This window comes from Pseudophryne corroboree, chromosome 3 (genome assembly GCF_028390025.1).
Source record: "Pseudophryne corroboree isolate aPseCor3 chromosome 3, aPseCor3.hap2, whole genome shotgun sequence".
NCBI lineage: Eukaryota > Metazoa > Chordata > Amphibia > Anura > Myobatrachidae > Pseudophryne > Pseudophryne corroboree.
The window spans coordinates 596,252,902-596,276,616 of record NC_086446.1 but is presented as its reverse complement, the minus strand read 5'-3'; the positions used below and the strand labels follow the sequence as shown (position 1 = coordinate 596,276,616).

Below are 23,715 nucleotides of genomic sequence, written 5' to 3'. Positions count from 1 at the left end.
TCTTTGGGAGGTAACATTCAGTATGTATACAGTATATATTTGTTTGCCACTGTATTATCTCAAAATGTGTCTCTTATGCATGTATTTAGTATACTATACAACTGCAGTTAAGAGAATCCCTTCTTCCATTGAAGGGCCACCATTCAACATTCTACAGCCAGAATACAGAAAGAAAAAAAAGATAGTAATTATAATATATATATATATATATATATACAGATGTAGCCACCTTTATCTTGACTGTTTCTCCGCCGAGACGGGCGTTTAGTCACGCTAATGCGATAGCTGAGTTTCATCACAGGCAGGCGTGTTGAGGCGATCTAGATACTCATCATGCATTACACATCTCCACCACTGTGTCGCTAATGCTCCACTAATCCAGTACTTTCGATCGTACAGTATAGCGGCGGATTGATCTACAGCTCTGGCAATACTGTAGGCGTAACGGGAGGCGGTGGAAAAAGTATGGAGTACTGTACAGTATGTGTATGGAGACGCAACTACAGTAATTGTGTAAAAGGAAGAATGTACAGTACAATGTATAAACACCGTGCTTTTAAAATATATGAGCGTCTGAGTTCGCTAATGCATAATGGGAATGGAGGGCTAGCCGGAGGCGGAGGAAAACACCGTGCTTTACAAATGCGAGCGTCCGAGTCCTCTAAGGCATAAACCAACAGCAATGGGGCGGGGGCCGGCCGCTGTTTGCAGTACTTTCACACATGAAATTGGAAATCTCTCATGAGGCGTCGTGGGCTAGGGGTGAAGGCTCCCACCTCCCTCGCTGGGGGTCCAGGGTTCGAGACCTGATGTGCTTTCTTTCTTTTTTTTTTTTTTCTGTAATAATGCACTGTATTCTTTTATTTACACTGTAAGACAGTCAATGGAAGGATGCACACAGATTTCACATAAATCAAAGTACATCTGCAGGAGCGATTCTTTACGCTAAATGCACCTAAACAGCGGGAATGAAATGAGTGTATTCTGACGCTACCAACTGAGCAAAACAGTACTGTAGATCTTCAGCGTTTGTGTATTGCACAGGACCTGAATTTCCTCCCTGTGCAGGCCCCCAGGGGGGAAGGGTGATGGGGGTAGGGGGGAGACGATGGAAAATACTGTGCCTTTGAAATGCAATTACATGAGCGTCCGAGTACACTACGGCATACTGTAAACCAACACCAATGGGAAGGAAGTGCCAACCTTATTTTTAATGTGTTCCCGTGACATTCACTTTAAAAAAAAAAAATTTCTCTCCAATACAGTACATCCAATGGAAGGATGCACACAGGTTTCACATACTGTACAGTAAATCAAAGTACATCTGCAGGAGCGATTCTTTACGCTAAATGCAACCTACAGTACAGTACTGTAAGTGAGCAAAACAGTACTACAGTGGGCGTTTGTGTATTGCACATAACCAGCATTTGCATTCCCTCCCTGTCTACTGCATGATCTGTGCAGGCTCCCATGGGGGAAGGGCAGCAGGCTAGCCGGAGGCGGAGGAAAACACCGTGCTTTACAAATGCGAGCGTCCGAGTCCTCTAAGGCATAAACCAACAGCAATGGGGCGGGGGCCGGCCGCTGTTTGCAGTACTTTCACACATGAAATTGGAAATCTCTCATGAGGCGTCGTGGGCTAGGGGTGAAGGCTCCCACCTCCCTCGCTGGGGGTCCAGGGTTCGAGACCTGATGTGCTTTCTTTCTTTCTTTTTTTTTTCTGTAATAATGCACTGTATTCTTTTATTTACACTGTAAGACAGTCAATGGAAGGATGCACACAGATTTCACATAAATCAAAGTACATCTGCAGGAGCGATTCTTTACGCTAAATGCACCTAAACAGCGGGAATGAAATGAGTGTATTCTGACGCTACCAACTGAGCAAAACAGTACTGTAGATCTTCAGCGTTTGTGTATTGCACAGGACCTGAATTTCCTCCCTGTGCAGGCCCCCAGGGGGGAAGGGTGATGGGGGTAGGGGGGAGACGATGGAAAATACTGTGCCTTTGAAATGCAAGTACATGAGCGTCCGAGTACACTACGGCATACTGTAAACCAACACCAATGGGAAGGAAGTGCCAACCTTATTTTTAATGTGTTCCCGTGACATTCACTTTAAAAAAAAAAAATTTCTCTCCAATACAGTACATCCAATGGAAGGATGCACACAGGTTTCACATACTGTACAGTAAATCAAAGTACATCTGCAGGAGCGATTCTTTACGCTAAATGCAACCTACAGTACAGTACTGTAAGTGAGCAAAACAGTACTACAGTGGGCGTTTGTGTATTGCACATGACCAGCATTTGCATTCCCTCCCTGTCTACTGCATGATACTGTATCTCACTACATATCCGAGCGCTGCCACGTGCTGGGGGTTCACGGTCGGTGGCCATTTTTAGTGTGCATAGAACTCGCTTATCCACATAGGCCCCTGTGTTTTTAACTACTATATTGAGATGCACATTTCTAGGCCTACAGTATTTAATATACAGTAAGCAGCATTGTTGTTAGGCAATAATTGAAGAATTTACATACAGTACTGACATGTACTGTATGTAATGCTTGTACATCATGTCAGTCGACCCTTATGCTGTACACTACTGTAAGTCTCACAGGGCCCATGCACTTCCAAGGAGGGTTATTTACTGTACTGTATCTGTTTCATACAGGAAACTAATTGCAGTCCATAACACTGAAGTTGTATTTTCAGTACTGTACAGTATACAATACTTAAATTTGAACATCAGGTACTGGATAGTAAACATGTACTGTACAGTATTAACTTCTATCATAAAACTCTTATGCATTTTCAGATGTGTAAATTTTAGACTACAGTATTCACAAATGTTTTCTCTCCATACAGGAATTATAGTTGGACAACATGCCAGTAACTATCAACAAAACGATGAGCAAGATAATCGCCAACATGAAAAAAGAAAATAAAACCATCAAAGAGATCCATGCATGGCTCAAGGAAAGTGGCATTATAGTCACTTTAGAAACGGTGCGCTATCATGCATTCGAGAGAACAACGCCCAGATTTGTATTTCCTACAAAATGCACATGGTACGTACTGTACACTACTGTAATGTTTAAATGACTTGCTTTATACCATAAACAATTTTTTTGAAATAAAATAAAAACTTCATCAATTGTAACTGTGATTGTGCTGTTCATGAATTCATATTTTTCATACTGTATTGTACTGTAGGAGAGTGCAACAAATTGTGGAGGAACTAACTCGTGAGGATGATGAGCGTACTGCTCTGCAAATAAAACGAATTCTCCATTCCAAGTATGACCTGGACATATCGGCCACCAGCATCAGAAGGATGCGACGGAAAATGGGATGGACCTTTGGCGCAACAAGGTAAAATACTGAAAGCAGTATAAACCATACAGTAAATGCACTGTTAATAATCCCTTGATACGTGATATAATAATGCCATAAATCATTATACAGAGTGTGTACTTTATACTATATACAGTATGTGTGTGTGTATATACTGTATATATTCTATCCCAAAAGAGATACCTACTGTATAGGCACTCAGAGACAGCAATGAAGCATTGCCGGCTTATTGTGATGATTACATACTGTATACTGTGTGTGTGTGTTTGTGTGTATGTACAGTATGTATATATATATTACTCTGTATGTAACTTAATGTACTGTATGTACAGTTTAATGTATACAGTAGGTATATAATACAGTATACTGCACATACAGTCTACTGTATATACAGTAATCTGTAAATCTGTAATTTCATAACTGTATCTGATTTCATTATTTTTGGCTCTTCACAGGATATCTCCAATGATAAGAGATGTGAATAAAGAAAAGAGAGTGGAACAGGCACGGCGATGGATTGAGAGTGGTGAAACATTTGATGATGTCATTTTCACAGATGAATCGTCTGTTGCCCTTGAGCGGTTCTCCAGAATGTCATTCAGGAAACGTAACCATATCTCTTTAAAACCACGCCCAAAGCATCCATTGAAAGTCCATGTATGGGGAGGCATATCACGATTAGGAGCTGGTCCCCTATTATTTTTTGAAGGTACACTACTATACTTTATTCTGTGCCTGTGTTCTGTAAAAATACATGTTGTACTGTAGAGTACGTGTAACTGCACAATAAAAGGAGTTGCTTATTAATGAACAACATTTTTTGATTTCTGTAGGAATCATGGATAAGAAATTTTTCCAAGAAACAATAGTAGAGAAATGTATGGTGCCATTTGTGAATAAATATTACCCAACTCACCATAGGATATTCCAAGACAATGATCCTAAACACTCCGCCTCAGCCAAATTTATGGAAGAGAAAGGTATGAATTGGGAACGCACACCACCAGAGTGAGTATTCTTTCAACAGTGTACAAGTAAAATTTTGGATAGCACTCTAGTACTGTAAAAAAAAATTTTGTTTAATAAACAGTACAATATTGTATGTTTAATTTTCTCTATTTACTGTAATGTAATTAATTTTTTCTATACGCTTTTTTTTTATTTTTATATAGATCACCAGACATGAACCCAATCGAATTAGTGTGGGCTCAATTGAAGAGGTACGTTAGGAGTGTTGCAAAGCCAACAACAAAACAGCAACTGGTGGATGGGATAAAGAAATTTTGGCTAGAAGTACTCACACCTGAACATTGTAATAATTATATAAATCACCTGTATAAAGTATTACCTGTTGTAGTTGAAAGAAATGGTCAAGCCACAAATATGTAGTTCTGTATTTTCTGTTTAAAATTTTAAATTGGTGCATTATTAAAAAAAATGATAAAATTGCCTTTGTCTGATTATTGCATAAACTAATGTAGAATATTATACAGTAGTAATGTTATTGATGTGTACTGTATGAACAGTTATTTTCAGTTTTATAAGTCCTGAATAAGAGTACTGTACATTTTGATCAGTGCAGTACATGCAATCGGATGTTGTAATACTTTATTTTTACATTAATATTGATGTTTTTCCAATAAATATTCAATTTTACAGTATGGTACGGTACAGTACATGAGGGTACCTGTACAGTATGATACGTCATTATGGGGGAGAAATACTGTATCCACTAAATGTACAGTAAAATGTTTTTTTCTTATTACAAACACACAAATGCATCTCAGATGGAAATATGCTATACACAGCAGACAGCTTATGGTGACAGAACTTCCCTACTGTATCCCCACCCATAGTCGTGGTATATTTTAGATTGCCTAATGAGACACTCCTGCAGCATTGCCAATGATTCATGTAAAACCTGTGTGCAAACAGTATCTGTATTGAATGCAAAGTACAGTAAGAGTACAGTATACAGTATTATCAGAGCCAAACCTGACCAACATGATGCCCTAGGCTAGATTTTGGCTGATGCCCTCTTGCACAGATGCTACGTAGTTCCGCCTCTAACCCTGCACCCCTTTCCCAGCACCATCACCCATTTTGGCGCTCCTACCCCCTATAATCTAAATAAGAACAATGTGCACATTTAGTGCCAGCCCAAAACAGTGTACAGTATGTTCTTGCTGGGAAGGGGCATGGTAACACAATAATACCCGAAGATGAAATGACACAACACAGTACTGCAACTTTATTCACATTATATCATGCAGTGGTGTCTCTTATTCTCATGACATCATATCATAGTACCACATTACTCCTAACAGTAATGCCCCTTATTCACATTACACCCCACCACATTCATCTTTATGTACATTAGACCACAGGTTCTCAAACTCAGTCCTCAGGACCCCACACAGTGCAGGTTTTGCAGGTCTCACAGAATCACAAGTGAAAAATTAGCTCCACCTACTGTACTGTATGGACCTTCTAAAATGTGTCAGTTAGTAATGAATACATCTGTGCACTTGCTGGTTTACCTGCAAAACATGCACTGTGTGGGGTCCTGAGGACCAAGTTTGAGAACCACTGCATTAGACCATGCAGTAGTGCCCTTTCCTTATGTTACACCAGAAAATATTGTAGTACACCTTATACACATACAGTACAGTAATGCCACACATTAGTAATGCATTTCATATTTAAATTTTCTGATTTAATTTCATAGAGCCGCAGTCACTCACAGAATATAGGCATGTACTGTAGCATCTCATTTTATTCTGCAGAAGCTGATTATTCCCGTTTGGCTAGTTTGCCGCCTCTGTACAGTATATCACAATAGAAAAAAGTTATAGTGTCAGTGAAAAAAGCACCTCATGACAGATACTGTACACAAGCTCATGTCTAAATACTGTATACTGTAAGCAGTGACATTAAGGGGTACAGTACTGTATATGCAATTGCAGTCGAATTCCGGCAGGAATACGGAAAAAATGGACACGGGATCCCCCATCTTTTTAGAACCAGCACCGGGCTCTGCGCCTGGTCCTGGTGCAAAAAATAAGGGGGACAAAAAAAGCGTAGGGGTTCCCCATATTTTTTGAATCAGCACTGGGCTCCACTAGCTGGACAGATAATGCACAGCCGGGGGAGACTTTTATACCGGTCCCTGCGGCCATGGAATTAAATACCCAACTAGTCACACCTGGCCGGAGTACCCTGGAGGAGTGGGGGCCCCTTAAATCAAGGGGACCCCCCTCCAGCCACTCGATTATCTCTATCACCCCTGTGTATTGTAGCTAGGGGATTGTGACGCTCCTTCAGCATTGCCCCGTACCCTGCAAAATCTGTGCTGTTATTTGCTCCATAGCTGAGTGCCTCCTAGGAGCTACTGTAGGAGTCACAGGCGGTAGCCATTTCAATTGAGTCTGCCCTGCTATAGAATTGTACAGGTATGTGTACATTACCGTACGGTGCATAGAACCTTTACAGTAGAAACTCTCCTGCAGCTTTGGCCTGCTTTACTGTATGTACTGTAAAACTTGTGTTTTGTCAGTTTGCTATGCGACCGAGCCCGGTGTAACGTACAGTACTGTAATGTGCATAGACCTCGCTTACAGTATCTCTGTGTATTTTGGCTAGGGGATTGTGACGCTCCTTCAGCATCGCCCCGTAGCCTGCACAGCTTATGCCATTTCTCATTCCATACCCAACTGCTGCCTGCCACGAGGTGGGGGTTCAGGAGGTGGGGGTTCATGGGTAGTGGTCGTTTTGACAGTGTGCTATGCGATTGAGTCCGGTGTACCGTAATACTGTATGCAATCCTACAGTAGCTTATCCCTCCCCTGTGTATTTTGGCTAGGGGATTGTGACGCTCCTTCAGCATTGCCCCATAACCTGCACAAGGGTTCAGGGGCGGCGGCCATTTTGCCAGTGTGCTACAGTATGTCATCGAGTCCGGTGTACCATAATATGCATACTGTGTATTTTAGCTAGGGGATTGTGACGCTCCTTCAGCATTGCCCCATAGTCTGTACAATCTGGACTAATAAAGCATAACGAAGAATATCAATCGACAATCACTCGCAAGAAATCACAGTTCCTGTCAAATGAGATCACAGCAGCAAACAATAGGCCAGCTCAACTTTTCCGCACAGTGGAGATGCTTTGCAAGCCAGCATGCCTGCAGACTGATGAGACCCTTTCCCAAGCAAGATGCAACGAGTTTGCAAACTTCTTTGCAGATAAAATATCCACCATCCGGGCTGGAATATCCACAGTGCCATCAAAGGAGAGCCAAACTACAAAGCCTGCCAATATAAGCTACCTGCCTTCATGGACCAGCTTTGACCCAGTGGATGTAAAGGACACTGCTGAAATTGCTCGGATTTTGCGTCCCACCACCTGTGGCCTGGACCCAGCCTCAACCAAGCTTCTAATAGGTTGTACGGATATAATCGGTCCTGTCTTTGCAAAAATTGTTCAATGCTCTTTGCAGACAGGCATTTTTCCTGGACCCCTAAAGGAAGCAATTGTTAGACCACTTCTTAAAAAACCTAATTTAGATCCCGACTGCATGTCCAACTACAGACCGGTATCAAACCTTCCTTTCCTAGGAAAGGTTATTGAGAAAGTGGTTGCAAATCAACTGGAAACTCGCCTGACAACCCATGATATTTATGATCCATTTCAATCAGGATTCAGGAGAAGACATAGCACTGAAACAGCCCTGGTGTGTGTGTTAAATGATCTTCTGATGGCAAAAGACAGAGGTGACTGTTCAATATTAATCCTTCTGGATCTCTCGGCAGCATTTGATACCGTGGACCACGGGCTTCTGATTGAGCGACTGATACACTTCTGTGGTCTGGATGGCACAGTCCTAAACTGGTTCAAATCATTTCTCACAGGCAGGTCACAGAGAGTATCATCTGGATTATACTCATCACCACCAGTGCCATTGCCATGTGGTGTCCCACAAGGTTCTATACTATCCCCCATGCTTTTTGCAGTATACATGCTCCCATTGGGCGAAATAATCAGGCGCCATGGCCTGGTCTACCACTGCTATGCAGATGATACACAACTGTACTTGTCCTTTGCTCCGGGCACTGATAACCCAGTAGCAACCCTGAATGGCTGTCTAGCTGAACTACAGGAGTGGATGAGCGCCAGTTGGCTGCGACTGAACCCGGATAAAACAGAGGTCCTTATAATACGACCGCAACATCAAAGGACAAGACTGCAGCATAGCCAACCAACTGGACTTACACTCGGGGATTCAGAATTACAGACCAGTGATCATGTGCGGAATCTTGGCGTTGTCCTGGATGATGGCTTGACACTTAAACATCAGATATCAGCCACAATCAAATCCTCATTCTTTCACCTGAGGAACATAGCCAGAATCAAGCACCTAATTCCCTCAGATGATATGCCAAAAGTCATACATGCATTTGTATCATCTCGATTAGACTACTGTAATGCCCTCTACCTTGGTCTACCAGCAAAAGAATTGCAACGCTTACAGCTGGTGCAAAACACAGCTGCCAGGCTGTTAACCAACCAGCCCCGTTCCAGCCACATAACACCCATCCTCTACTCCCTTCACTGGCTGCCTGTAAGATGGCGAATCCTCTTCAAGATTGGCTTACTGAGTTTCAAAGCATTACATGACCAAGGCCCAAGGTACCTGAAACAGCTTCTGATCCCATACTGCCCCACTCGATTACTGCGATCTGTAGATGAAGGACTTTTAGCAGTACCTAGAATCTACCGTAATTCATCTGGGGGTCGAGCTTTTAGTCATGCGGCTCCGACTCTATGGAACTCACTTCCCAGCACAGTGCGAGAGGCCCCAACTATAGAATCCTTCAAAAGTAGACTCAAGACTTTCCTGTTTACTCAAGCATTTCCATAGTGTCTCTTTTAGTATCTTCATGCTTCTGTATTTTATGAAAAATGTACTTCATTATTTTTCTGTACTATATTATGCTGTGTATCTGTTAAGCGCCTTGAGTCCTATTGGAGAAAGAGCGCTATATAAATAAAATTATTATTATTATTATTATTATTATTACTTGCTCCGTAGCCTAGGGCCTCTGTGGGGCAAGGAGTCATAGGTGGTAGCCATTTCTATTCAGTCTGCCCAGCTACAGAATTGTATGTGTACTGTGTACGGAGCATAGAACCTTAACCTGCATAGAACCTGCACATTATGGTACACCGGACTCGATCGCATAGAACCGCTCATGCAGCTACTGTATGCCCTGGTTTACAGTATGTGAATAAAAAAAATAATAAAGTGTCTGAAAAAAACTACAGTAACATGCATTCGTACTTAAGGAATCGAACCCTGGACTCTGAGTATAGGAAGCGAAACACTTCACCACTTCGCCGCAGACAAATGTATAAATCCGTTGGTTTTGATTATGCTGTAATGGCTACGGGATTAGGACGATAACATACTGTAGAAAATTCCTAATCTTGAGAGGCAATAGTGAACTTGTAACACACATCCATTTGCGACAGTGTACACTACTGGTTTTACAGTACTGTGTTTTGTCTGCGGGACTTGGACGCTCACATACAGTATTCATAAAGTATTGTAGATGGATCATATACTGTATGCTGTACTACTGTATTTGCGTCGGTGTCGTACTGTATATACAGTACTGTATTAAATAATGCAGCGTAATGAGTACAGTATTTACTGTATGCAGCGTAATGAGACGCCTTAGTAAAGTAGTCCTTATTATGTATGTCAGTATTGTATTTTACGGGAGACCACACGCATGCGCAGTGGTGATTGTAAAAAGCGACATCTGGTGGCTGATCGCAGGTATTACACGTAAAGGTAACGCCAAACGTCAAATGTCTGTCTCCGTGCGATTAGATAGCCTCTCTGTGGCTAGGCGCGCCTCGCTACGCCACAGTACGCTGCGTATGGTCGAACGGGACAAACGCCGCGGCCACTCAAGATAAAGGTGGCTACATCTGTATATATATATATATATATATATACACACATACACATACATACATACATACATACAGGTTGAGTATCCCTTATCCAAAATGCTTGGGACCAGAGGTATTTTGGATATCGGATTTTTCCGTATTGTGGAATAATTGCATACCATAATGAGATATCATGGTGATGGGACCCAGGTCTAAGCACAGAATGCATTTATGTTTCATATACACCTTATACACACAGCCTGAAGTCAATTTTAGCCAATATTTTATATAACTTTGTGCATTAAACAAAGTGTCTACATTCACACAATTTATTTATTTTTCATATACACCTTATACACAAAGCCTGAAGGTCATTTAATACAATATTTTTAATAACTGTGTATTAAACAAAGTTTGTGTACATTGAGCCATCAAAAAACAAAGGTTTCACTATTTCACTCTCACTCAAAAAAGTCCGTATTTCGGAATATTCCGTATTTCGGAATATTTGGATATGGGATACTCAACCTGTATATAATGTTGCACCATTTTTTTCTCTTTATCATTTTATCATTTTGTAACATAGTTTGAAAACTATCTATTTACTCTGTTGCTTAAGGTGCATACACATCAGGTCAGCTCATGTATTTATTTTTCTCTGTCTAGACATTTTCTGCCTGACTTGATAAAATCTGAATTTGGAAATTTGGCAAAAAAAAGCCACGGTGGCCAGAAAACCAGTGTCATTCACATTTATTATATTTGCTGGAACGTTAACAGATTTCTTTTTTTCTTTTCTTTTTATATTAACACAGAAGACACTTTTGAAAAACAGAAGTAATCTGCAATTTTGACAGCCACCAAAGGTATATTGTAGCACAATACTATTTGCTTCGGTGTCCAGCAGTATACCTATGGTACAAATGGGAACCTCATATTTTTACTAAAGTAGTAAAAGGCCTTAATATCAAAATTCTATTATATTATATATTTTACACGCTCACACACACAGTATACATAGGCTCACCATACTATCCGTTTAAACCGGGACACTCATGAGTTACACAGGTTCTCTAGCTGATCAAAACCAGGTGAAATGCAGGCTTGAAGTCAGCCAGAACCTGTGTATTTCACGCGTGTCCAGGTTTAAAGGAATGGTATGGTAAGTAGAACTACAGTATATTATTATTATCCTTTATTTATATGGCGCCACAAGGGTTCCGCAGCGCCCAATTACAGAATACATAAACAAATAATCAAACAGGAAAACAGCAACTTACAGTTGATGACAGTATAGGACAAGTACAGGGTAAATAAACATAGTTACATCAGCAGATGACACTGGAATAAGTATCAGGTGGCAGAAGACTGCTGGATGTGGTGCAGTTGAAGATTATTGAAGTAAGAAAGGATAAGCACATGAGGGAAGAGGGCCCTGCTCGTGAGAGCTTACATTCTAAAGTATATATATTTTATTCCTGAAACAGAAAACACACACTGTACAGTACAACTCAGATGGTCAAAGATCTGAGTGCACACAGATATCATTTTGCCAGATCACACACACTGCCCCCATGCTGTGACTGTCTTTTGGGTGCGCTGAAGCCACTTCTCTATCTGTATATATTTGGGAAATGACTTTCCCCAACAGTCTTTGCTCAAGATGTAAGATAGAAGCAACGTAGCAGTTTTTGTTATTTTTACCTTCTATACCACTTTACAGATGTATCCTTACTTAGCAAGTGTCTTTGTTCTGTTTGGCGCAACATGCTTGCTGCAACTTAGATGTCATGCACAGACAGATTTCTCATTTAAGCACCTTTTTTTACACTGCAACCACACACCAACAGACTTGTTCTGGGGACTTGGGATTTGCTCTCTCTCACAATCATGGCAGTATAAACTCACATGATGAAATGGCAAAGACATATCGGCCTATGGTCCCTTTTTCTCAGATTAGCACCGTTGTCTCACTGTTTTAGCAGACAATTCCAACATTGGCACACAGGGTAAGCGTAATATGCGCTTCTGCTGCATTAGCAGTTCTGAAAAGATGCAAATTCAGTATAAATACATGGCTCACATTATTCACAGCATGGCAAACAGTGCTATTTGGAATTGTTTAAAGATACATATGTGGACACACAAGTAAACAAAATAGAGATGTAAGCATTCCACATACTGTATATGGACAGGTACTTCACAAACATTGCAGCCTCTGGCCAGCAAAAGCTGAACCTACAGTTAGAAGAGCCCCAAGTACTTAATTTGGAAAACTTGCAATTTAAATCAATCTGATTATCGCCAATCTCCGTTTCACAATCAGACTTCTATTATCTGCATCCAAATCACTGGCATACAGGGTAAGATGCCTCTTCATCACAGAAAGCACAAGACTGTTTTATTTGAAAATGAAATGTAATTAGGGGAAGGCTGCAGTGCACAACAATATAATAGGACACTATTTGAACACAGTGTGGCTTTTGCCAAAATTGTTCTTACATTAAAGTATGTTCACTTCACATTCCAGAACCCCCAGAGGTAAGTACAAAACAAAAAGTCATTCAACAAGGGTTATAAATAGTTGAGGTTTTGCAAAAAAAAAAAATAGATTTTGAAGTACAGTAAAGTATCACAGAACTACAACACCATATTTGCAACTCTTTAATTAGGGTTGATTAATGTAGCTTATGGAGCAACATGTAAATGATAGAAGGGGATGTGGGTTGGGGGCAAGGAAGACAAAATTTGGCTGGGGCATATTTCGACTGGTTAAAGCATGGAAGAAAAGGTTACATTTCCTGAACATAATTACAACCACTCCATGGCCTGATCAAAGGAAAGCTAAGGCACGGATCTGTCACAGCAGGGAACAGAAGCCAGCCATGTCTGCATCACAAGAAACGTATGTGCGGTTGATGTGTTTTGAGCAGGTTACACCAAGACTCTCCGCAACACTGTATAAAAACAGCAGGAGGCGTCTTGAGTAGAAAGAAGGCCATTGTAAGCTTTCGTGATCCACTGCTGCATCCGAAAACACATCTGGTCACCTGTGTGAACCCTTGGGTTACTCAGGATGGCCTGTGTTTTCACGCTGCCCGGGCCAGTGAAGCTGCATTGGAAGACGCACACACAGTTTTCAGCATGCCTCAGAAATGGGTCCCGGCATTCCTCAGTTCGAGAAAGATGCATGGCGCTGTCCCATCTTCTCCCCCACATGGCAGCTGTGGGGACACGGAGTGATCTCACAGAACAAGATCTGCGCGTGAGCAGTGTGGCATCTCAGGTCTCACACCATAGGATATGTACGTAAACCACTGGGTTTGAGGACACATCTGAATAAGGGCCAGAGTTTGAGAGGCACTGCTGTGGTATAATGTACATCTCACATGTTACTGAAAGCTGAGCTCCTTCTGCACAGATATGACGCTTCCTAAGAACAAAGGGAAGGGAGGGGGAATGCAGTAACGTACATATTGGTGCTTTTCTGTGCTCAGACACGTCCACATGTGTTTTTTCCTTCAGTTGCTGGAAGAGCTCTGCTATAAATAATCACGTGGGAAATGGCAGAGGTAGTGTGCAGGTAGGTACCTTTATTAACTTGCTGCACACAAGTGTAAGACAATTTGGCAGTTATTAAAATGTAGAGTGATCATTTCAATGCATTCATAACATGATTTTGACGTTATCTCCACTAATGTGTTCAGTAACCATAGAATAGGTTCCAGGAATACAATATCTCATTCTCTTCTCCCAATGCAGTGAAGCTACACCTAGTTAGGCTCTTATGTGTTTATTAAACTACAAAATTGGATATTTTAAAAATCGTTAATGGCTATTTCACAATATATTACATGATTGCAAAAAATAAATCTCATTTAGAAAGTCTTAACCAGGTGCTGAAATTTTTAGAAGGTAAAATGAAAAAAATAAAAAAATAAAATAAAAAAAAATCAAACCTAAACCCTGCACCATATGTGTGGTCAATGAAACAACATATGTCTCACTGTTCTATTGCTCTTGGGGTCTCCAAAGCACAAAGGTAAGATGCATTGTTTGCCAGAGAAGTACAGATCTTTGCAAGGACGTGTCCTCCAGGTTTTAGCAATGTATACTAACAATTCTGTGTAGATTTAAATATCTATATTAGAGAGGCTTAATAAAAATAATGGATCCTATTCCCCAACAATGGATTCTTCCCCCGTCTGGGACAACGGCATTATAGTTCATTGCTAGCAAACTGGGCAAAGTACAGTCTGGAAAGCTTTGTGGCAGAGAGGAATTTCTTTTTCACATAGTGTAGATCTGGGTTATTCTAATTCAGACAATTTACACGGCCTTCGAAATTCCTGCCCCCGTTCATGAAGCCATTTATTGGATACTGCAAGATAAAAGAATCCCAAAAATGTGTTTAACGTACGGAAAGACTCTTATCCCATGCAGAAATGTATGTGAATATTAACAGGCAATTGTGCAGTAACATTCGATAACGGTATTTACATACTCACCCCATTTATTCCCAACTAACACAGGACAGGCTGCGTGCCTTGTACTGTAATCTCCTTCTCCACTTTCAAACAGATTGTACCAAAAGACTGCAGTTCCCTAGAAATATACAAAGTGTGTGACATTGTGCAAGACATTTTACAACTTCGTACTATTGATCTATCAGTAGAAAACCATTACATTTAAGGTAGATAGCAATACACAAAAAGCAAGGTAGAATTGCTCCTTTTTGTATCTTTGACCTTACTGCTGTATGTTGGGGTTCCTTTTAACAGAAACATGTCGTTACGGATCACTACTCATCGTGTTACTAGGCTACAAGACACTCCCAGATGGAGAGTGCCAACTGCACACTAGTTGTAGGAGAGTAATGGCTGCTACCAGAAGCTTTCACTGACACATGAACACAATCACTTCTGGGTGTTGCATACAGTTGGGCAGAGAGGGTTTTAACTTTTACGTCTCCTGACCATAATACTCCCAGGGAACTCGTAGAAGACAATAGATCAATGCTCCTGCCACCCCATATGAGGTCACATAGTATGGGTCCCTCAACACATGGCACAACAGCGATCTAATTCTTGTAGGTTAAGTTACATTTAGCGAATATATTTTCACTTTAAAATACATTTTTATGTTCAAGATTATTTGAACACTTGGCACACTGTGGATTAACACTGCCACAGCAATTTATTAAATATACATTATAATCAGTGGTTCTAAAACTCAGTTCAGTACTGAAAGCACCCTAACAGTCCAGGTTTTAAGGATATCCATGGCCAAGCACAGATGGTTTAATCTAAACTGACTTGAGGTAGTATTTATGGGGTCTATTTACAAAGGGGTCTATTTACTAAGCCTTGGATGGAGATAAATCCGACGGAGATAAAGTCCCAGCCAATCGGCTCCTAACTGCCATGTCACAGGCTGGGTTTGAACAATGAGTTAGGAGCGGATTGGCTGGTACTTTATCTCCAGCGACTTTATTTCCATTGAAGGCTTAGTAAATAGACCCCTAAGTCTTGAATGGAGACAAAGCGGACGGAGATAAAGTATCAGCCAATAAGATCCTAAATGCCATGTCACAGGTTGGGTCTGAACAATGAGTTAGGAGCGGATTGGCTGGGACTTTATCTCCATCTAAAACTGGGTATACACTACAATTATCTGGCAAATAATCTGTGGTTTGAATGAAAACCTGGTAATGGATGAGAGCAATTGACAATCGACCATTTGCTCCCAAACACTGTAAAATGGACAAAACCTGTCCGTGATTTAGCCAATTTGTATAAACGACAGGTTTTGTCCAATTTCCAGTGTTTGGGAGCAAATGGTCGATTGTCAGTTGCTCTCATCCATTACCAGATTTTCATTCAAACCACAGATTATCTGACAGATAATTGTATAGTGTATGCCCAGTTTAAGGCTTGGTAAATAGACCCCTAAATCACCTGTGCCCAAGCATGGATATCCTTAAAGCCTGCACAGTTAGGGTGCCTTGAGGACTGAGTTTGGCAATCTCAGTGTTATTTTAAACACATTGGGGTAAATTTACTAAGATGGGAGTTCTATTTAAGATGGGATGTTGCCCATAGCAACCAATCAGCTTCTACTTCTCATTTATCTAGCACCTTCTAGAAGATAATACCTGTAATCTGATTGGTTGCTATGGGCAACATCCCATCTTAAATAGAACTCCCATCTTAGTAAATTTACCCCATAGTCATTTGGGTTGAAGTAAAACATGAAGACCTGGAAGTAAAACATGAAGACATGCTGAAAGCATCTCAGATCCAGGCTTTCAGAAATGCTGGATATTCTAAAAGAAACGTCTAGAGGACTTAAAGTATTTGGAATGGAGTATGACATTTTTTTTTTTTTAAAGAAAGAATTAATGACTATAAAAGTGATCTATAGTAAAGCAGGTCTTCTCAAATCCAATCCTAAAGTATTGCACGTGTGGGGTTGGCTCTGCACTGGACTGGGGTGACAATGTTTTTATTAGAGTTATTGCCAAGATGACAAACGGTAAAAGTTAGTTATTATACCCGCTGCGGGTGTGAGCAATGTCACCTGTTGGTGGTGCTCCCAGAGTTAAGGCCCATACAGACGGGCCGATACAGGAAGAGATGTGTGCTGAGCGAACCGCTCAGCACACATCTCTCCCGCCGCTCAGCACAGCGCAATCAGGTGAAGTGAGCGACCCGCTAGATTGGCCTGAATGCAGGCCAATCTAGCACCAGCGATAGTGATGTGTGGGGCCGCGCATCACTATCGCTGAGGGGGCTACACACGGAGCTTTCATGCTGATATTCTAAGCAATCTAGTCAGATTGCTTAGAATATCGCTCCGTGAGTACCCCTTCTTTAGTAGTATTGGTCAAAAGGAAAAAAAAAAGGAAAGAAAGACTCTTAGTTGGGGCACACTTAATACAGTAATGAAAAAGGATTTAAAAATGACATTGTGAGAGTGTGGGGTTAACAACTGTTGGGCAACAGGGTGTACTTCTGCATTCCCGGTATTGTGTGCTCAGAATCCCTGTTACATTTGCATTGCAGGGATTAGTGACTGGCACCCTGGATGAGGGAGTACATGGAAGCGGAGAGCAGTATAAATGCCAGAGAAGGGTGGGTATAAGAATGGGTTAAAATAGAGTGACCATATTATCCCTTTTACCTGGGACGCTCATGGATTACACAGGTTCTGTGGCTGGCTGACTTCAAGCCTACATTTCACCTGATTTTAATCAGCCAAAGAACCTGTGTATTCCATGAGCGTCCCAAGTAAAAGGGATAATATGGTCACTAGTTAAAACAATGTTGCTTCTAGTGTCAGTCGTCATATACGATTGTGTGAATAATCATGTAGAGGACAAATGATGAGAGAGCTCAGATGTGGATTCCCATTGAAAGTACAGTAAGAGTGTAGAAATGTTATACGCCCAAATGCAGGTTAGAGCTTGTGTGCAGTGGGTGGGGTCCTAGTAAACATCGGGGATCCCAAACGTGTAGGCGACACAGAGCATTATTGTGTGTTGCTAATTACCATCATATCAAAAACATGATAATGTGTTCATGCAGGTCTAATTTAATAAATAATTCTGGTGCCCAAGTGGGCAGATAAATCAGACAGGTAAATCAAGAAAACATGTATTTCCCACTATACATGCCTAAAGTTGTACTTTTTCTGTATGTCCACTTTACCTGGTCCCTATCCCCACTCTCTCTTTTTTTTCTGTACCCCCCAAATAAATTATGCTTTATTATCCTCAATAAAAATGTAATATTGAGGGGGCGTGGTCTAGCAGCCTGTGTGAACGGACGCATAGCTTCGGGGCTCCTGCTATGCCCACATCATAAATCATATTTATACCCCCCAACCACGCTCTAATCTCCTGCATTTGATCCCCACCTTCACCCTGCTCTCCCTGGAGTGCAGAGACCGCGGAGCCGGGAGAGACACTAGGCCTCTCTGTGGGTTGCGGCGTGCCTCCCCCACACAGCCCGGGGACTAAATTTTCAGTGCTACCCACCGGAAGTGCTGTCGGAGCCCGTTGGCCCTCTTGAGTCTGTCTGTGGCCCAGCGACCCCCGGACTGGTCCCCCACCGCACTCACCACCAGTGGAGCCGCTCACTTTCTCCCGTCTGGGCCCTCCGCAGCTGCCGCGGCTCTCCCCGTTCTCCGGACGGGCGCCCGCCATCTTACCAGGAAGCCTCCTCCGCTGCATCGCTTCCCGGCGCCGCACCTTGGGTGGTGCTGCCGAAGATAAGGCTCCGTCTCGGGGGGGGTGGCGGAGGGGGGGGGGGGTGGCGGAGGAGTGCGCCCCGACACAAGCCCACAGCGACCTGCATCGGGACCCGCCGGAGCCCGCGGCCTAGACTGGGGGTGACGGCAGAGGGAGGTAAGACCCTCGCTGACAAGCTGATGCTGCCAGCGCTCCCCAGTCACTGTCCCCACTCTGCCTTGCATACCCCAGCAAGTGGGCATCACTGAGAGGTGCTGCATAAGCTCAGGGCTATCAGAATCCCTCTGCCTGGGCCATCCATAGATCCAGAGCAAGTGGCCCATCCTCCCCTGCCTACAGCTCCACATCTCTCCCCCCCATCCTTGATTCCAATCCCTGTCTTTCCTGTGTGCTCCGGTCTCTCTAACCCCCGCAGCTGTTTCCAGGTGTTGCCTGTGGATTCAGGGATTACTGGGGGAGTCCCTACAGATAGCAACATACCCAACCCCTGGACACCGTTACTTCCCCTCCAGCTACCCGGAAGCTCCTAGCTCGGTACACAAGGGCTCCCTGGCTCCAGCCCACGACACCGAAGCTCTGCTGCTGCTACTGTACCCCCACACCCGGTCCCCCTCGCGGTGACTCCTAGACAGCAGCGTTCTCCCCCCTCGACCCGGGCCGTCCCACACGGCCGGTAACGCTACACTCTCCAGGACGTACCCGCCTTCCTCATTGTCGCACCTACTTGTCTACTATCCGCGACTGCTCAATACGACAGCGGAGCGCTATCTCTGATTTACCCGCAGATACCCACCGCTGTGATTGTGACGAACAGCCCACGACCCTTGGACCCCACCTTACGTACGCCCAGACCTTCGACGACGCCAGAGCCGCGTGAACTCTACGGCTCCACTCCAGCTGCGTGGCGACAAGCACTCTCACATACGGCAACGACTGGGCATCCTACAACTCTCTAAGACGTCCACTAGTCCTCATGTTCCACTGATTGCACCATAACTCAGCCCTCCAGTGGTTCCCTCTCTGGCTGCTTGATAGTCTCACTCTACTCACCTACCTCAGTGTCTTGTTTAGCCCCTTCTTCTCCGAACCCGCCTGCCGAGGTGCAAACATGTCTAAATCCAACCCGAATACAAGAAAACGTGCGGGTACAGATATCTCCCAACATTTCACCAAAACTGACAGGAGCGACAAGCCCTCCCTACCTTCAGGCCCTCCCTCTCCCAGCCTATCTTCTTCGGGTGGTGACGGCCCGTCATCCTCACCCGTTCCATCGACCAAAGAAGATATTATGGCTTTGAAGTCGCTCATAATGGACTTTAAAGAATCATTGGAATCCAAACTCGACAGAGCAGTTACCTCTATTAGGTCAGATATCTCATCCCTGTCCTCCAGAACCTCCAAACTGGAAGCCAGACTGGACGTTCTACAGAAGGATCACATAGAAACTGTCAGAGATATAGATCACCTCATCCAAGATATATCAGAGCTTCGGGCCAAAAACGAGGACTCGGAAAATCGCGAAAGAAGAAACAATCTCAGAATCCGCAACATCCCAGAGTCCATCCTCCCGGCGGCCCTCGAAGCATACCTCCAACGGCTGTTCTCCACCCTAGTGCCAAGTACGGATTCTCGGGAACTGCCTCTGGAAAGGGCTCACAGGGCCCTCCGCCCTAGACCTCGCGATGGCGAACCACCGAGGGACGTTATCATGCGCTTTCTCAGCTTCAAAGATAAAGAGATGGTCCTCCTCCCGACCTGGGGCAAGCCACACATACTGTTCGAGGACTCCAAGTTACAGTTCTTTCAAGACTTGGCCCCCTCCACCATACTTAAACGGAGAGAACTCAGAGACTTAACTTCCGCCCTCCGCACACGAGGTATCCGCTACCGCTGGGGATTCCCCTTTAAACTTCTGGTCGACTATAATGGAAAAACAGTAGTCATTAAAGACCCGAGAAGGGGGTGACTTCCTGTCACACCTGGAGGACTCAGACCCACTCATCGGGCAGAATTCTAACCCTCACCCGCCCTGATCACTTCTGTGCCTGCGGTTATATGGACACTCTACTCATTATATTGCTATGGTACTCCCGTTGACTATTTTACCTGTTTTAGTTTATCATCCTGGTTGTTCCATATACCTATTGTATATTGTCTGCCCTTACTTTTCCCCAGCCCACCTTGCTAGCCCCACTACTCGAAGTCCCGCGGCTATATCTATTCTCTTAGGCCTGCCCACATATGTGCTTTCCGCAGCATATTGACCACTAACACATACTTTATACTCGTATATAGAAACCAGGATGTTTAGTTTGAAATTCTAGTTAGTTACTTTGTTTGTATTAATGTAGTATTGCTATTATTGCACTCGATGTTTGGCCCTGCATGCCATCTTTCTGTTACATGCCATTCACACAATGATTTATATGCCTCTCAGCCATTACTGTTACTTTCACACAGACCACCACTGGAGGGACGTGTTCCCCCAATTCCTGTACTTACCACACAAGCCCACACTATTGCTTTCTAGCATCTAGACCCGCTTCCCCACCTCTCCCCCTCCGTGGAGGGAGTACGATCGTTCCCCAACGCTCCTCCACTTTGGATTCCTTGATCCTACATTCTGTGCCCATTCCTTATCGCTGGTCGTAAGGAACTCCTACACAGACTCTCTCCCCTTCCCCCCCTCCTTTCCCCCCCCCCTCTCTTCTCTCTTTCTTCGCCTCTCTCTTTCCTTCCTTTTTCCTTTGTGCCCCTTTCTAACACCTTAAAAGATGCCTCTGGTCCTGGCGTCCCTGAATGCCAAGGGTCTCAATACCCGCCAGAAGCGCTCATCCCTGTTCCGCTCTCTTCAAACTCTGAAAGCGGGAATAGTGTTCATCCAAGAAACTCATTTTAAATCCCGATTGCATCCATCCCTAGCCACTAAACGCTACCCAACGGATTTTTATTCCTCAAGCCAATCGAAACACAATGGAGTGGCCGTCCTGATCCACTCCAAAATCCCGTTCACATTAGAATCGACCCACACAGACTCTGATGGCCGATATATCATTCTGACGGGCACGCTCGGACACTTAGAATGCACGATCGCCACCGTCTACGCCCCCAATTCCGGGCAACCCTCTTTTTAATTATTTTTTCTCAGATCTAACCAAAGTCAGAAAAGGTTATTTAATACTAGGGGGGGACTTCAATACTGTTCCAGATATCGACCTAGATAAATCTTCTGGTCAGACCCGCCCCCAACACGACTCGCCCTCACGCTCCTTAAATAAACATATCCGCAAATCTGGCCTCTTCGACGTCTGGCGAGCTCTCAACCCAACAGCCAGAGACTATACCTTCTTCTCGACCCCGCACCAATCATACTCTCGAATCGATCTTTTTTTACTGCGGCACATTGGTCTCTAAGCACGTACTGGACTCGTCTATTCTCACTAACCCTTGGTCGGACCACTCCATTATCACTGCCACCTTTGACTTCCTCGACATCCCGACAACTCGCCCCAATTGGAGATTTAACGAGACGCTCTTGAAAATCCCTCAGTTCCAGGAAAAAATCAATCTAGCTATAGCTGACTACTTCTCCTTAAACATGACTGATTCTACTTGCACTCCATTAATCTGGGAAGCCCACAAAGTCGTAATTAGAGGACACATCATTAGCTATGCATCACATAGGAACAGGGATCGTAAACAAAATATATCATCCCTCACAGTTGAGGTCCACAACTTAGAAACCCTACATAAACAACGACCCTCACGATCTCTTTATTCACAACTCACATCTACCAGGGCAACTTTGAACGCTTTGCTAGCCGAAAAAACCGAGCACTCACTCCGCTGGCTGAAACAAAAATTCTACGAAAAAAGTAATAAGGCCGATTCGCTATTGGCCGGCAGATTGAGGGCTCGGAAGGCGCACACTGCTATCCCGGCTATTAAAGACGAGTATAACTCCCTTCAATACAATCCAAAGACTATTAACTCTCTTTTTCGGACTTATTACGAGCAACTCTACAATTTGCCAGACACTTCCCTCTTCATTGGACCCGACCCACCCCACGATTTCAGACTACTTAATTTCCTCAGACCTGCCTCGTATCGACGCCAACACCTCTACGGACCTTGACAGACCCATTACCCCCGAGGAAATAACCCTTGCCATCAGTAGTCAGAAACCATCTAAGGCCCCAGGTCCGGATGGCTACCCAATGTCATATTATAAAACTTTTCAACCTGCACTACTTCCTCACCTCACGACAGTATTTAACCTTATTCTAGATGGGTCTCCCCCACACTACCAAGGCCGTCATTACCGTGATCCCAAAACCCAATAAAGACCCCCAGCTTATCTCGAACTACTGGCCCATATCACTTCTGAATTCGGATTTGAAAATCTTCGCCAAAGTACTGGCTAATAGACTTAATCCTATTCTCCCCTCGCTCATACATCCTGACCAGGTGGGCTTCGTCCCATCCAGACAGGCACTCGACAATACTAGGCGTGTCGTGGAAATTATTCACCACATTAATCTTCATAAGATCCCGTCCTTGACTCTTGCCCTGGACGCAGAGAAGGCCTTTGATAGGGTTTCATGGCCTTTCATGCGACAGTCTTTACAACGTTTTGGCCTTCAGGGTAAATTTCTTCAAGCCATACAGGCCTTATACCAGAACCCTTCGGCATCGGTTCTCTCCAACGGCCTACTATCGGACCCCCTCAAAATTTCAAATGGAACACGACAGGGATGCCCACTATCTCCCCTCATTTTCGCACTCGTCATTGAACCCCTCGCAAACCGCATCCGGACCAATCCTGACATCTCGGGAGTCCATATTAACCACACTCAATACACCATCTCCCTCTTCGCCGATGATATCCTCTTGACTCTGACGAACCCGACTATTTCCCTCCCGAACCTCTTCCGAGAACTATCCATATATGGCAACCTCTCGGGATATAAAATTAACCAGACAAAATCCGAAGCCCTCTCCTTACACATCCCCAAGCTAACTAAATCACAACTACAAAAGAACTTTAATTTTTCCTGACGCAGACACTCCCTCAAATATCTTGGGGTCTCCATCTCCAAATCCTACAGTTCTCTCTACAAGGCTAACTACCCCCCACTCATCACA

The 23,715-nt window shown here is 43.5% G+C and overlaps 1 protein-coding gene across 1 annotated transcript in view; it reads right to left on the bottom strand.

Annotated features, from left to right (window-relative positions):
• Window positions 1–12,718: 12,718 nt before the first annotated feature.
• The window catches only part of P4HA1 (prolyl 4-hydroxylase subunit alpha 1), a 320,719-nt gene continuing 309,722 nt past the window's right edge, over window positions 12,719–23,715 (bottom strand). Inside the window, exons 14-15 of the mRNA XM_063961485.1 lie at window positions 14,828–14,924; window positions 12,719–14,700 (exon numbers count right to left, since the gene is read on the bottom strand). Of these exons, the coding sequence (XP_063817555.1) occupies window positions 14,630–14,700; window positions 14,828–14,924 (168 nt within the window). The 3' untranslated portion in view covers window positions 12,719–14,629. The remainder of the gene's footprint in view (window positions 14,701–14,827; window positions 14,925–23,715) is intronic.